Source organism: Sitophilus oryzae, unplaced genomic scaffold (assembly GCF_002938485.1).
Source record: "Sitophilus oryzae breed Bouriz unplaced genomic scaffold, Soryzae_2.0 scaffold_285_pilon_pilon, whole genome shotgun sequence".
Taxonomy (NCBI): domain Eukaryota; kingdom Metazoa; phylum Arthropoda; class Insecta; order Coleoptera; family Curculionidae; genus Sitophilus; species Sitophilus oryzae.
Window position 1 is genome coordinate 76,748 of NW_022146846.1, and position 15,036 is coordinate 91,783.

Sequence of the window (15,036 nt, forward strand, 5' to 3'; positions counted from 1 at the left end):
TTCTCGTAAAATATACAGGGTGTTCCATTTAAATTAAACAAGTTATTGCCGTTTGAAGCTAATAATTATTTAAAATAAATTTTTAGACACTCTGTATAAGGTAGTATTATTTTTATTATTGCAACATAATAACTGATCAGTAAATAAACTTAAGTAGTAAGTAAATATTTAGTATTAAAAACTTTGATACCCTTGGAGAAATGAAGCCTTAAAATTTTTACTGCAATTTCACAAAATTGAAAATATTTCAAAAACGGTAAGGTTTAAGTATAATAAACCTTAATCAAATTTACCTTTATTTTAATCGTAGAAACTAAAAATGCAATAATATACAGGGTGTTCCATTTAAAAAAATACAACTTTGATATTTTTTATTTATTTGGGACACTCTGTATCTTGAAAAAATATTTTTAAATTGTAGCTCTAATAGTCCTTCAACGAACTCCAAACTTACAATTTGTAAAAATCTCATCGTTTAGCTACAATACTCCGTGTCGTATGTGGTGAACAACCCTGTATAAAACATATTTTTTTTTATTTAAAGTTGTCCCTATTGGTCCAACGATATGCTAAGCAGGAACAAAGTGAAAATTAAATGGATGTTCCTATTTCACAGAATGAAGGGTAAATAGGGACACCACAGTTTAAAAAAAAACGAAGTTTGAATTTTCTTAAAAAATATATTTTTGTGTGCTTACAGTGCAGACCCAGATAGGACTTTTCCAGTAAAAAAAAATCTAAAAAGTTATAATCCCTAGTAGTAGCGATATGTAAAAGCTCAAAAAGTGTCCCTATCCACCCCATATTACGGTATTTGTTTTCTGTTTTGATTCTGTAATTAGAGGAATGCTTGCATGTCTTTTTTTGCATGGTACCACTAAAGACAGTATAAATAAAAATGAAACATGTTTTATTAAAAATTGTTTATTAACATATCTACAACTTTCGCATGTACAAGCTGATGCGTAAATATAACAACATAACACACGAAACTCATATAAAATTCAATATGAATTTTACAGACTTCATGTAACACACCCACATACTTAAGAATACAATAATATCTGAGTATTTTTCAGACACTTCCTTTAACATAAGAATACAGCAGTCAGTGGTAAAATGTGGTACTATATTGATTATAGCAAGTTTATGCTCCTAGATCTTGTATGGCACGTTGGATCTAATAGTGATGAGGGATTTCCTTTCCTTTGGACACCCTGTAATGTTGAGGATGGACTGCGTGCCCTTCTCTTCTTACCTCTGCGTTGAAACCGTTTTCTTTGTCGGCTTCGTACTTGACGTACCTGATGGTACCGTCAGGTTCGTGGAGGGAGTACTCTCCCTTGACTTTGTCTCCGTAACGCTCTTCTTTTTGTTCGTGAACGTCGTGGTGTTTGGGGTCGTGGACTCCGTATTTGTACTCGTAGTGGGGGACAGTCTGAAATAAATGAAATGTTATTGAAATACTGATATTCAATTGACATTGTATTCAGTAGATATTGTATAGTACTGTTCTGTGCAAGCTGGTCTTGGTTTCTGGTCTTGGAAACAAAAAGACCAAAGCTAGTGTTTAATCTGCAAGACAAAGATCAAGCTCGCGATCTTAGAAGAATAAGAATAGAAAGTCTTAGAAGATAGCTGCTATATAAGAATCTTAGAAGCAAGAGTCTTGCTGTGATATAATAGTTATTTTTTATACAAGACGATAAAATGGTATTTTATCGTATCCGGGAGACGATAATGCAATTTTATCGTCGTGTATAAAACAATATTTTTTTCCATAGCGAGTTACGTTTTAAAAAATATTCACAAATTATTATTTCAAGGAATTTATTAGAAAGAGGAAGTATTTATTAGAAAAAGGAGTAGAAAAAATATTGTGCTGGGTTGGCGTTGGTTTCTATGTAATTTGACAAATAAATAAAGCTGTCTCTTTAGTTGTCAGTTTTGAGTCAATATTTTTTAATTCTCTTTCGTGTCGATGGCTGATTGAATTGGAGCCAGTGGCTCAAAACTTTCCGACTAGTGCATAACATTTTAAAGAAAAAAAATGCTGATAATACGACGTAAACTTGCCATAATTAAGCAGCACCGAAACTTACAAAAGTGTTTCAATATTTCCACTTGTATATGGGCTAGCTCTCAGACTAAAAGTGTTTCGGTAGAACTGTGTAATTTTAAGCTACCTGGGGGTGAGTTACTTACGTAGTAATCAAAAGTGTGTCCAGTTCCTTTATATTCTTTTACTTCTTCATATTTTCTTCCACCGCCACCTCCACCTCCTCCAAAGGAGTAGTAGGAGTATCCAGCGCTGGCATAAACCACCAAACTTAACAAAACTATGATCTGAAAAGAATAATAACTAAATTAGTTAAACTAGTACCTTTACATTATATTCTCTGACTCAGGTTAATCTATTTCATTCTGTATAAATATTAATTAGAGTAGACAAGTTAGTAATAGTTAATATTATACAAGGAGAGTGTTGGATAAGTGTAACATTTTTAAGGGTTGTATATATTTTTTAAATGTTTAGTTGAAAAATATAATACCTTGATAATATGGGAACATAGGTAGTAGAATAAATTCATAAGAAAGAAAACACAGAAAAGATCCAGTGGTCTCTAAATTTAAGCAAAATATATATATTTTTTTAATTTTCAAAATAAAACAACTCGGTTATTTTGGACTTATTTGAGAAACGGTAAAGAGAAAATACGTTTCTTTTATCGAGATCTACCAGCCCTGAAGATATTTTCACTTATTTAAGACTCACCCTGTATAAACAGAGGTTTCAATACATGTTTGTCATCATGAAGAATTCAAACTTCTTGCTTTGTAAGTAACTGAAATATTCTTTCGAAACAGGAGCATTTAAAACACCCTGTATACTATATCCAGATATATTAAAACCATCTAAAAAACTAAATAGTACCATATAATAGAAAAAAACGGCGTCAGCGATGGCTATGATATAAAGATGTCATTTCGCTGTCATTTTTTATGTAAAATTATATGGGGAATGTCATCGATTGCCATTTCCAAGCCAACTGGGCACCGTTTTTTTCAACCATACGGGAATTTTTCTGCGAATAAATGATGATTAAACAGTTTCTGTTGAACTTTTGGCACAAAAATATTTCAAATTTATGATTTCAGTCTAATAACTATTTAGTCAACATATTTAATTTATGTCAATGATGACAGGTATAGATAATTTTGATTCCAAATATCTCGAGAACCATTACTCGTAGCGATTTTTACCAAGAGACGTTTTTTATGTAAAAAAAATCGTAAATGTATATTTTTTTACTCACTAGTTTAACAGTTACACAATGTGTGTCACAGTTATAAAATATGTAGGTTGCGGCCTCTACAAGTAGGAGTCTTATTGACATAAAATCAAATTTCTCATGTCAAAAAACTCCCAGACGCCAATTTTCATCGAAATATTGACGTTACTTCATAAATTATTTGGAAAAAATCGCGAAATAAAAATGAAACTTATACACCCTGTATGTCCGAAAGTAAGCATTTTAGGACATACATTTATAAGAGCTTTATTACTTATTTTAATCTGAGGAATATGCTGCCGAAGTTTCCGGAATACAGTTCGAACCACCCTGTATATTGGATACAAATGCAAAATTTGAACTTTTTAAAATTTATAATGTTGAAATGGGAAAGGTATAATCTTCTCCAGAATTTCGAAAAACGCAAAATCCCTTATAATCAAACAAATGAGTCTCTCATACCTTGAACATTTTGGTTTTGTTAAACTATATACCACTGACTCCACGAAACTACTGTATGAATACTACTTTTGGAACTGATATATCAACCATATTTTGACCAGCTTTATATATACATGACAAACAGAAACACTGTCACCAAATATACATAATAAAAATTAATATTGTTAATTTATTCGCACGAAATACGGCCGCACAGGCCCCAGTTATTAATAATAATTCGCGAAAAAATTCTCTTAATTTTGTTATTTAAATTTAATTCGAAAGGTAATGAATGTACGAAAATATTGTATGACTTAAAACTAAAGTAAGTCCAATAATTAACATAGAGAAAGAGAGTATGCAAATATATTGTATATTTTATGGTACTAATTTTAATTAAATAATAACAAAATCTGCTATAGAGATAAAATCAAGAAAGACAGAGTTATAAAGCATAATTTTAGATAAATTAAAACCTCTGTGTTCCGTTCTAAATGGGAGGTCGTGATATATCAAAAAATAGACTTAAAATCGTCTCTATTAAAGTAACAACTGTCAACAAATCATAATAATATGACTTTTCAATAACAATATTATACAATATTTACAAAACCATAAATACTATTTCTAAGGTAATAATAATAGCTCCCGTATATGCGTTTAACGCCTTAGGAGTAGCAAGGTACAGCTTGCCATACTAGAGCCGTTTGGTATACAAGAAAGATAATGTGGCTAGCATTACTGTTTGTATCTGAAACAATTTAAACTCCTTCAGAAAATCAATAAGGATTCGTGGAGTCCAAATCCGCAAGTGATGCTATTATAAAATTATCAGAATTGGCTTCAGAGGCACTTGATGCCTCCGAGGTTTCTTTGTGTGTTTTTGTAGATTTAGCAAAAGCTTTCGATATAGTTCACCATGAAATCCTGTTATATACACTTAGTAATATGGGTTTTAGAGGAAGGACCAACGATCTATTTAGAAGCTATCTAAATAACTGACAGCAAAGCGTGTCCATTCAGGGTGTTAAAAGCGAGAAAAGGGTGGTCAACTATGGTGTACCTCAGGGCACTGTACTGGGCCCTGTACTTTTTTGTATATACATTAATGAGTTACTAAACTTGAAACTCCAAGCACACATTTTGAGTTATGCTGATGATGCAGTAATTTTCTTCAGATCAACGTGTTGGAATCAATTGAAAGCAAAAGTAGAAAAATCAACGGAAATAATGTGCAATTTCTTTAATAATAATCTTCTTACTGTTAACTTTAAGAAAACTTTCTTGTTGCCTTTTGCCTGCTATTCAGATACTCTTCCAAAATTAGATATAACTTATAACAATAAGCTAGTGACAATAAGCTCAAGAAACAAATTTAAGTATCTTGGAGAAATATTTGATAACCACATGAAATGGAATTATCATATTCAGTTTGCGACTAAAAAGTTAAGATCAATTATTGTAATATTTAAGTTTTTAAAAGGTATAATTCCTATAGAATTACTAAGAAATGTGTATTTTGCTTTAGCTCAGATCCATTTATAATACGGTATTGTGGCTTGGGGCTCAGCAAGCAAAAATCAATTATCAAGTGTAAATATATTTAGTTCAGAAATGGTTGCTGAAAATAATATACTAAACAATTATTTTGGTTTAATACATTATATATAACATTCAGCAATAGAAGAAAAAATAATCTAATCCCACTTTCATACTCACTACGTCGACGCGAATTAACTATTAATGTACCTCGGATGCATAAAATTATCGGACAAAAAAGTCATTTATATGTAGGACTTAAATATTTAATGTTTTACCTAAAGAAATTGTTAATTGTCAAAACATTAATATTTTTAAAAAAGATTAAAAGAATGGATACTTGTTAGAACAATAACCGAAATGCATACATTTATACTCAGCAAAATGTGAAATATTAAAAACCATTCACAAAAATATAATATTTGAAAAAAAAAATTTAATCTTATATGCCTTAGAACTTGCAATCTACCCTATGTCAATATCTGACCGCTGTGTATTAACTTGTTTTTTAGCGTGCTTAAGTATTGGACAATGAAATAAATTAATTTGATCCATTTAGATATAGTTTAAGAATTTAGAATAAAATATTGTAGTTATTATTGTAGAAATGAAACTCCTCAGACAAGGTTCTACCTTAAGAGGATATTATGTTTATTCACTATTTTTTATTCGTAAGTTTTGTATGTAGAATGTTTAGGAGGGGAGTTAATCACCGCGACCTTATAGATCTATTGTGTGTTCCCCTTTCTTGAGTTATAACGAGTTATAACCCATCATACAGTCTCAGGGCTTTAACAAAAGCCAGTATCTGAGACGGCTCCACAGAAGCCAGCTCTCCATCCTCGACATCAGACGTACCAAGGTTCATGGCACGAATGGTCGTCGTCTCGGCGCACTCGGTGATAAGATGTTCTGGTGTTTCCCCATTTTCCCCACAAAATCTGCATTCGCCGTTTTTTCTCAGTTTCAGCCTACTGAGGTGTTCGTTGAGGAGACAGTGTCCTGTTAGAAACCCCGTGATAATCCGAAGATTGTTTCTACTTAAATCAAGGAAAACCTTTGATTTTTCTCGGTCATAAGTTCTGAGGAACTTTTTCGAGTGTCTTAGACCGTTGGAGGACACACATTCCAAGTTACGGATGGAGTCTTCCAGATTCTACAGTTCCGCTTTCAGTTGGTTCCCGTTTGGAAAACAGAACGGTTCTGGTCCAGTTAGTGGAGTATTCGCTCCTTTTCTAGCTAGATCATTTGCTTTTTCATTGCCTTCTATCCCTAGGTGAGCAGACACCCAGAGTAGGAGGACTTTATTTTCTTTGCCTAATTTGTTGAGCTTCTCTAGGCATTCTTTGACCAACTTCGAATTGATGGTTACTATCGGATAGGATGGCAATTTCCTGTTTTCGATATTCTATCTAAGATAAATTGTACGCATCTTTCGATAGCGCAAATTTCTGCCTGAAGGATATTGGGGTAGGTGCCCATTGGTTCGGAGTATTCAGTTTTTGGCCCAAATACTCCCTGTCCCTGCTTTGGTTTTGGAAGCATCAGTATACCACGTGATGGTATGGTCTTTTATATGCTGAGTAAGCGTTTCTTTCTTCCAATCCTTTTTATTACTCAATACTACAGTCAGGTGTTTCTCAAAGTTGTAAATTCTTGGTATGTCATCCACTGGGGGTTGGAGAAGTGGAATTTTCTTTTTGAGGGTGTTCCAAGCCCCTGACCTGAAAATTCTCCCAGTACTGTTTCCGTCAGTGACCATTCTAATCATTGTCGCATTGGCATAACTACCGACGACAATATGCAGTGGTGTTAGGTCTAGAATGACCTCCATTGCTGCTGTTGGACATGTTCTCATGGCACCTGTGATGCTCTGATGAGACTGGCACATGCCAGTCTCTGTACTTTGCACAGGTTTTGCCTTGCTGTACGTTGCTCTAGTTTTGTATACCAAGCAACTGCTCCATAAGTAATCATGGGTCTTACTATTATGGTATACATCCTGCGCAAAATGTTAGGGGCGCAGCCCCACCTATTTCCCGCCAGTCTTCTGCATATCATGAGAGCCTTTGTGGCTTTGCTGGTAATGTTCTAAATATGCCTATTCCAGAGAAGTTTACTATCCAGGGTTATTCCCAGATATTTCACTTCATGTGATGGCAATTCTTTTCAAGTTTTTCAAACTTCGCTTTCTGGTGAATGGTACTACTGCGGTTTTATCTGAGTTAATACTCAGCCCGACAGTCCTGCGCCATCTCTCAGCGATGCGGAGTCCTCTTTGGATAATATCACACAGGCTGCCTTCAGTTATGTATAAATCTTGTATATACTTTGTAATTGGATCAGTTTGAATAAACATTATTTATTATTATTATTTTATTACGCTTCAACCGCCTATTATTACCTCAGGATTGTGAATCCCAAGTACTCATTTAAGGCTGAGTCGACCTAGGTACCCAAACTATTTTTTATTTTAATAATACCAGAAATACTACAGAAATCAACAGAAGAATTAAGTTAGCATGGAGTACTTATGGAAGAAACTCAATCATATTCAAATCTATAATGTCACTTTATCTAAAGAAGAAAACATTTGACCAATGTGTACTACTGGTAATGACCTATGCATGCGAAACCTGAAGGTCACTGAGGTTGCACAACGCTCAATGGAGCGAAATATGCTGCAAATAACCAAGAAAGACCGTAAAATAATAGAATCGATACGACAAAAAAAACATGTAATAGATGTCATCCACAGAATCAAATCCCTCATTTGGTAATGGGCAGGACATCTGGCAAGAAAGACGGATAACAGATTGACCACAAAAATTAGAGTATGGTACACACAAGGAATTAAGAGACCTAGAAGAAGACCGAACCTAATGTTGCGGACCGGTGTGGACTCGACCTAACCTAACAATATGGCCCGTCCTCGGATGACCTTAACATCGCATAGACACCGTAATGATTCATTCGAAGATTCGAGAAGTATCGAGTTCTACTGGAATGGAGTAGTACATACGAGAACAATCGAAACCTTCTCTATGCACCTAACGATCTATGGACTATTCTAGAGACCTTTAGCTGTAGGTATAAATGTCGGCGGCTGTGGCCTAAAGAGGGCAGTTATAAATCGACGAGTGCAGTTGACGCGCTAAAATTCAAAATAAATTCTTAGTTATAAATCGTTTGTAAATAGTTCTATAAGTCTTTTAAAGTTATTGTTTTTGTTAATTAGTGTTAAATAAATAGTGTTTAAATAAATTGTAACTTTTTATCCACACGGAACCGACGAAAAACGTAACACTAAGATGGGACCTTGATATTAGGAAATTAGCAGGGATAACTTGGGCCCACATAGTCAACTATAGACAACAATCAATAGGCCCAACTATAAAGAGAGTACCTAAATATGTGAGGGAGGCTACACCACAATTGGAAATGGTTGAATAAGCTGAGAATGATGATGATGATGATGCATTAAGAAAAAAAGTACAGTAAAGAAGCAATATTATATTATCAAAAATTATAACTGACGAAGAACATGTAAAGCATAATTTATTTATGCAAACGAGATACAATTTCTAGTTTCATAAATGTCAAATAACTTTACAGGATATTGATGTTTATTAATATGATAATGCGCTACGTTAGTAGGGCATTTAACTTGACCAAAAATGACCATAACGAGGCAAGTTTTTCAGTACCTTCAAGTCAATTATGTGAACTTAGTGTGGAACTTCCTGCTTATATGACCAGTTCTTATCGTACGGTTTAAATAAGTAATTTAAGTGCGAATTTACAAGCCTCCTAGATAGTATCTGTTGCAATTTCTTTTAAATTATCCCTAATTTAAACATTTATGTAATTGATACGGTTTAGCATCAATTTGTAAATTCTTCATCTACATAAATATGAAGACATGGATGACTCTTGTACATTCATTGGTATTTTAACTTAGTTTTGGCGCTTATGGCATGTTTTATCTATATGTGAAAACATAGATATCTATTTTAACCCTTATTTCTATCGAAGAAGTGGTTAAAACGTAAAATAAATTTAGTTGTCAGACCAAGGAGAGGATGAAGAATTTTAGGTTGAAGTCGTGTTGAAAAAATATTAGTTAGCGAGCTATTGAGATAAAGACTACCTACATAGTTCTAAATTGTGACAAATATTTACATTCTACAGGGATATGGGCAACTGTCCAGAAGACTCTGACTTAGAGATAAAAAATTAAATGCAAAAGGTCTAAAATTTCAGAGGGCGCCAGCAAAAAAAATCAACTTGGGAAATAACGGACACCCTACTCTACACTCCATAATTTGTATACAGGGTTGTTCACCACATGCGACACGGAGTATTGTAGCTAAACTATTAGATTTTTACAAATTGTAAGTTTTGGGTTCGTTGAAGGACTATTAGAGCTACAATTTAAAAATATTTTTACAAGATGCAGAGTGTCCCAAATAAATAAAAAATATCAAAGTTATATATTTTTAAATGGAACACCCTGTATATTTTATGAGAATTAGATGCACCATTTAATAGTCTATCAAATTGTATTATACCATTTTTTACCTATCTCTTCAAGTTTCCGTAGAAGATGCATTTTCTTGTAATTTAAAACTCATTTATCAATATACCCATGGAATACTGACATTATAGATTATTTTTAAGGATATACCAAATTTTTAAAGAGTACAGATACTAATATTGTCGATATAGTTTGTTTATTTCATTAAGAAATAAAAAAAAACTGTTTAAATATTTGTTAAAGAGGACCAATTAATATGATTCCAGTATTCAAACTACATTAATTGACCGTTTGCGTTGATTAATAATAATTGTTCCAAATACTAAAAAACTGAATTTTGTATGTGTATTAGACAGTGTGGTAAAAAGTAACACCTTGAAAATGATATTTCATTTTTTGACAAATGCTTATAAAAAAAACAACAGAAAAATTCATTTTCATAAATTATTATATTGATTTCTGATTCAAATCCACATTTATTTGGAATAATTTATTAACGAACACAATTAAGTATGTAATTAATTAGTATTTGGGCGGAAATAATGGTGGTATATTTAATTAATGGTATACTTTTTTATAAAGATTTAAATAGTTTTCTTTTTGCATACAAATGGGCTGGTTTGGTTTGGTTTGGTTTGGTTTGGTAATATTATTATTTTGCTAAAAACGATAATATTACTAGCCTGTACATTTTGTACATTTATTGCTTTAAAAACAATCTAAAATGTCAATATTCCATGGGTATATTAATAAATGAGGTCTAAATTATAAGAAAATGCATTTTCTACGAAAACTTGAAGGGATAGGTAAAAAGTGGCATAATACAATTTGATAGACAATTAAATTGTGCATCTCACTCTCCTAAAATATACAGGGCGTTTCATATAAATTAAACAAGTTATTACCGTTTAAAGCTAGAAATAATTTAAAATAAATTTTAGACACTCTGTATGAGGTAGTATTATTTTTATTATTGCAACACAATAACTGATCAATAAGTAGACTTCAGTAAATATTTAGTATTAAAAACTTTGATACCCTTGGAGAAATGAAGCCTTAAAAATTTTACTGCAATTTCACAAAATTGAAAATATTTCAAAAACGGTAACGTTTAAGTATAATAAACCTTAATCAAATTTACCTTTATTTTAATCGTAGAAACTAAAAATGTAATAATATACAGGGTGCTCCATTTAAAAAAATACAATTTTGATATTTTTTATTTATTTGGGACACTCAGTATCTTGTAAAAATATTTTTAAATTGTAACTGTAATAGTTCTTCAACGAACTCAAAATTTACAATTTCTAAAAATCTAATCATTTAGCTACAATACTCCGTGTCGTATGTGGTGAACAACCCTGTATATCAGTTTTTTACGATATACTCCGATGGTGGCAGCACCGACTGAGAATGCACCAAGCCTACAGCTACATCGATAATTTATATATTCTAACCGTCTATGGCCTGACTACTATATTAAATATGACCAATATACTGCGAGCTTCGAACTCGGAAAGGGGTCACTCTGTCAATAAGGCATAACTCTAGCCCGCCATTGTTTGTTCGTGGATAGATGGCCATTACCAACAAATTATTATTCGTACCGCGTCTAGCGCACTAAAGCCATAATAAAGTGTTGCTGTAAATAGTCGCGAGCAAGAGAGAGCTATGAGCAACGCCCACATCGCGGTGCCGCAAATTGTTTTACTGGATTTTTGAGAAAAAACCGGGCTATTTATGATCCAATATCGATAGAAGGCTTTACGTGATGCAATCCAACGCGACTCGATCTATCGATTGTGATTCTTTTCTTCGAAGCTATTTCAATAAAGTAGTTGCGGGATTTAGAAGTATTGTTGAGGTTGATATGCGAAGGAGTCCGGGGGGTAATCAGGGTAATATTAACCAAAATAATTGTAGACATGACATGATGATGACATGTATGATCAGGAAAATAGCCGAAGGAAAATTGACCGAAAGCAAATCACCGAAATGAAGATTGTTTTAATCTAAAAGTACCCGAAAAGATAATTCTTGTAAGAACATTTTACCGAACCAGAAACTTGCCCAAAAAAGCAATAGTTGTAAAGCTATTGTCATTGTCCTCTTTCACTGTGATTGTCATTCTTTTGCTACTTTTTGTAATATTTTGTATACCGGGTGCGTCTCAAAAGTAGCTCACCCCTATAACTTATTTATTTCTTTTCAGATAAAAAACGGCTACAATCACTGATACGACAAGAGATAAGAAAAGCTAAAAGAAAATGGATACAGAGAGAATGCGAAGAAATTGAAGCTCTACAACAAGCACATGACTCTCTAGGGGAACATAAAAAATTGAAAGAAGCCTCAGGTATATATGACACGTAAAACGGCAAATCTAGTCAATGAAAAAAATGAAATCATAGTAGAGGAGGAAAGCAGGAAGCAAGTGTGGACTGACTACATTAACAAACTATTTGCAGACGACTTTCGGGATAGATGTTTAAGTGTTTCTTTGGATGTCATTTGTGTGATAAATGACATTTCATCACATTTGGTGGCACTTCTTACAGGTTCGCAGATGGCTATCTTGTCACCTTTTGAATCTTGACACAATTCGGGAAAACATTCGTAATTCTGATCGTTATATTCTTGTCGGTGTTTACCAATGATTTTCCTATTAAGTACCTATCTTGTTTGTTGTCGCTACTTTGTACCAGTCCAACACAGCACTAACAATTAGTTAACGAAACTAAAACAGTAGGAACAGAGCACTGGAAGGAATTGGGCTATTGTCTCTGTTCATATTATCTTTATATTTATTAATTTTGACGCTATTAATTGCCTGGAGTCTGAGACTTGTTTAACTAATTTTAAATTATTAATATATAAACAATATGTTAAGCAATGCAAGATTTATCCGGTCTACCATAACTTATCTGAGCTATATGTTCTTTAAATCTAGTTAATATTGATCTTCTAGTTTGCCCAACATATTTCTGATTACAATCTTTACATGAAATTTCATAAATACCCGACCTTTCTAGTGGAGGTGTTTTATCTTTAGGATTACCTAATAATTGTTGTAATTTATTATTAGCATTATACACAAGTTTATAATTGACATTCTTAATAATTCCTTTTAGACCACGGGATAACTCTCTATCAAACGGTATTGAAAAATATTTTGACGTATCTTTCTCCACTTGAAAAGTCGAATTTTCAGAAATCATTACCCTATTCGTTTTCTAATTATTTTATCAAATAGTGAAGGAAAATATCCATTACACTCAGCTACATTCCTAATGTAATCTCTGTCTATTTCATATCTTTCGTTGGTAAGTGGAAAACTAAGTAATCTATGAACTAAGAAATGTAAACTAGCCATTTTATGTTAAACACTATGGCCAGCTAGAGTATGTCCTCATGTGTAGTGAAGATTAATATTCTTGCTTTATCCACAATGAAGTTACAGGGTGGTCAAAAGTGCTGCTAATGCCTTCGAGAGCTTCCAGATTTTAGTAATATTTTGTAATATCAACATTACAGATATGGTTGTAAATAAAAAGATATATTGCAAGATTATAATCAATACCTCAAAAACTACTTTATACGTATATTTTTGTCGAGATTCCCTAAATATAAATCTTCTTCATCGCTTTTCTACAACAACGTTCCATTTTCTAATCGCCTTTCAAAAAAAACTCTGCTTACGGTATTCGTTTCACCTCGCGGGCCGTTTTAAATATTTTAGCAATTCTAAAACACTTGTTTTGAGATACACTAACCCCGTTCCTAGTCTCAGTTTGACGTGGGCAGCCATAATTATTTTAATTGTTATTACTACACACAGCACAGGTTCAAATTGCATACGCGTATGCTTATTCTAAGTGCGATATTCTCGTTAGTTTGCATATTTCTGCGAACTTTTCTGCATTTTAAATTATTCAAAACAGATTTCACTTTGGGTGCCAAATATAGGTTCTGGATTGGCGCTGTTATTGGAAACGAGTTGTTTCGCAAAATTTAGCTGTTTTGCGTTGCAAATGGGCAAAAGTCAAACTATCCATTTCTATCGAGTAAAATACCAAAGTTTATTGGTCAATTCACACAATTCTGTATTTAAGAATACGAACAAACATAGAAAAGTATTTTAAAATAGTTTTCATTTTTTAATTTTGCATGTACGGAGCGATCAACAATGACGAAATGGTTGTTGTAATTTTGCTCCTTTGATTGGCAATAAATTTAAGAAAGTCGAATGTTAATCAGCTGTTATCATTAGTGTCAAAACAAACCAAAAATTAAATAATATGATTAATATTTCTTGACATTTAAATAAGTTCTCCATTATAATCCCATACAGCACGTCCAAATGAAATTACGTTTCTACAAGGGAAACACATGAGAAACAAAATATGTTAAAGTGAACCTAAGTGTTCATCTATCTAACATATACATATATGAGATACACGCAGGTTTATATTGATAGAATTGTGTGATACAGTGTTTACTAGTTGTATACCGTATGCACTCAAGATTCTAAAGAGTTTTTTGTAACGTAACAGATAATTATTAAAATGATGAAATCTGACGTCGGTATATGAGACATACAATGTATAAGTCATATGTATATGTGATACTTCGTATCATAGTTGTGCCTATAGTACACACCTTATAAAAATGTGACGTATACACAATATAAATATCTATATAGACACTTTGTAATAGTGTACTGTTGTGTCTACATTCTAGCATGAAATGAAGGTGTGCGCACGCGCGGATAGCCTCAGCGTAGATACACCGACCAAGTGTATCTTATGTGTCCTCTCTCCTTTCTCCTTTCTAGGAGTGGTATGTGTTAGCAGCCATTGTTGTTTTATCATTCAGAAGCTCTATATAAATGTTCTGATTGTGTGTAGTTTAAAAGAGATTTTAAGGTAAGCACAAGTTTTTAATTACCTTGTTACACCTTCCTAAAAGTATAATTAATATTATAGCAGCGACTCTTCCCTTGCTCGATACCCAATTTACCAAATTTTGACTCCAATTAATGAAAACTCCAAATATTCTCGTATGATAAAGAGGTTAGCTCTGCAATATATTTTTTTTTAATTTGGAAATAATAAAAATCTAAATGGACCAGAGAAAGAAAGATTTAAATACTTCAAAGAACTTGGATTGAATGGATCAATATACAGATATGTTTAATTTTCAATAACCAGTTTCATATAAAATTTA

The 15,036-nt window shown here is 32.7% G+C and overlaps 1 protein-coding gene across 1 annotated transcript; it reads right to left on the reverse strand.

Moving 5' to 3' along the window:
* Positions 1-948: 948 nt before the first annotated feature.
* Positions 949-3,817, reverse strand: LOC115884497 (adult-specific cuticular protein ACP-20-like). The gene is made up of 3 exons (XM_030903096.1): positions 3,756-3,817; positions 2,206-2,346; positions 949-1,438 (listed from the first exon to the last, which is right to left on the reverse strand). Exons 1-3 carry the CDS (start codon positions 3,762-3,764, stop codon positions 1,181-1,183), a joined length of 408 nt encoding a protein of 135 aa, XP_030758956.1. The 5' UTR covers positions 3,765-3,817; the 3' UTR covers positions 949-1,180.
* Between the last annotated feature and the right edge of the window lie 11,219 nt (positions 3,818-15,036).